The 1648-nt window shown below is 41.1% G+C and overlaps 1 protein-coding gene across 2 annotated transcripts in view; it reads right to left on the reverse strand.

The window, feature by feature from the left end:
- Window positions 1-1648, reverse strand: part of MED21 (mediator complex subunit 21) — a 9129-nt gene that overhangs the window by 5493 nt on the left and 1988 nt on the right. The window contains exon 1 of one of the 2 annotated variants that reach the window (XM_008591609.1): window positions 615-829. The exons of the other annotated variant lie outside the window; for it this stretch is intronic. Within the exon in view, the coding sequence (XP_008589831.1) occupies window positions 615-695 (81 nt within the window). The 5' untranslated portion in view covers window positions 696-829. Of the gene's footprint in view, window positions 1-614; window positions 830-1648 lie in introns of those variants that run through there. 2 annotated transcript variants of the gene reach the window in all.

A 1648-nucleotide genomic window follows, 5' to 3' on the forward strand; every position in this document is an offset into this window, starting at 1 on the left:
CATGTATGAATATGCAAAATTTTCCCTAAAATAACGTTTCTATCTAGCAGCATCATTACAATTTGATTTTGTAAAACTTTAAAGGAGCATCTCCCTAAGGGAGGTTGGCTGGCAGCCCAGACAAGTCACTACAAGGTAGAATTTATCTTGGTGAATTCATCAACATTTATGCAGATCCTCTCAGCCTTCAAAGCTCCTACTTTAGTCACATAGCGTAGATCAGTTTTTCACAAGTAGACTCACACTCGTCAAGTGTACAAGGATTGATGTATTAACAAGAACGCCAAGTTATTAGCTTCCCCTGAGAACAAAACCGGCAAGGGGACCAGGTGCTTCGGTTTTGCAGGAAGCATACTGGTAACAAGTACACGTGTGCCTTGGCTTGCATTTGCTTTCGACTCAGGCATAGGATAACCCGAAGAAACAAAGTTACGGGAGCCACTTACAAGACCTGACCTTACACTGGAGGCAGATTTTGGGGGAGACGTTAAAGAAGAGTTAAATAAATGGAAAGATATACGAAGACTAGAAGATTCACTAAAGATACCAGCTCTCCGAGACGGCACGAACGCTCGGCCTGCAGGAAGGAATTAATAGGAGACAAAACTTCTCACCTCCCAGCACTCCCGCCCCGACCCGAACGCGCGGGCGAAGGCACACTCTCGGCTCACATGTAATGACAAAGATCCAATCATCCAGAGCACGCATTCCTCTCGGTGGCTTAAAATCGATACGGAAAAAAACAAAACAAAAAACAAAAGCTGTCGCGGCTTCTCCCACCAAGCCCCACCAAAAGAGGAACGCTCTCATTAACAGCGCTGACAAGAAAATAAAACTGTCCTCATAGAACATGACAGGACCGTGCTCCCTGAAAGTCCTGGTGGCGTGCTGGAGGAAGGAGGGATCCTCCACGGACCCTCCGGAGAAAGAGGCTGCCCCTCCGCAGCTCGCCGAACCGCCCGCCAGACGGCCTCAAACCGCCNTTTTTTTTTTCATTTTAAAATAGAGAACATTCTCATATTCCAACATTGTCATGAGAAAGAGAAAATACACAGAAAAAATATTCAACACAGTGGCTATCTGTTCTGTCCTTCAAAAGCTTTCAAGATCCATTTATTTAAAAATATTTACTGAAAATCAACTATGTAACATGCATTGTATATAAACATAGAGATATAGTGAACATGACATAGCTTCTGCACTCACAGAGATTTCACAGGGTAAAACAAATGTTAATAGTTTTATACAAATAATTAATTACAACGAGGATAAATGCTAAGAAGATTCCCCCTATTTTAGTTCATATCACTCTATATTCCAATTTACTTCAGCACTTACAGCTGAAAACACTCTTTCATTGTAACTCCCTAACCACATACTGTTTTTGCATTATTTAAATATCTCTTGAGTATGACATCTATCTAATCTCCTTAAGGAGTATCTCTTTGTAAACATGATAGTGCTTACAAAGACACTCACACTAGTTAACCTAAAGGTTTCTCTCCAAAATCCAATTATCAGCATGCTTAACCTGGAGATAAGGCCATATTTATTCACTTTGTCCTTACCATCCTCCTAGTTCCAAGGCATGTATGAATATGCAAAATTTTCCCTAAAATAACGTTTCTATCTAGCAGCATCATTACAA

This window comes from Galeopterus variegatus, unplaced genomic scaffold (assembly GCF_000696425.1).
Source record: "Galeopterus variegatus unplaced genomic scaffold, G_variegatus-3.0.2 Scaffold7081, whole genome shotgun sequence".
NCBI lineage: Eukaryota > Metazoa > Chordata > Mammalia > Dermoptera > Cynocephalidae > Galeopterus > Galeopterus variegatus.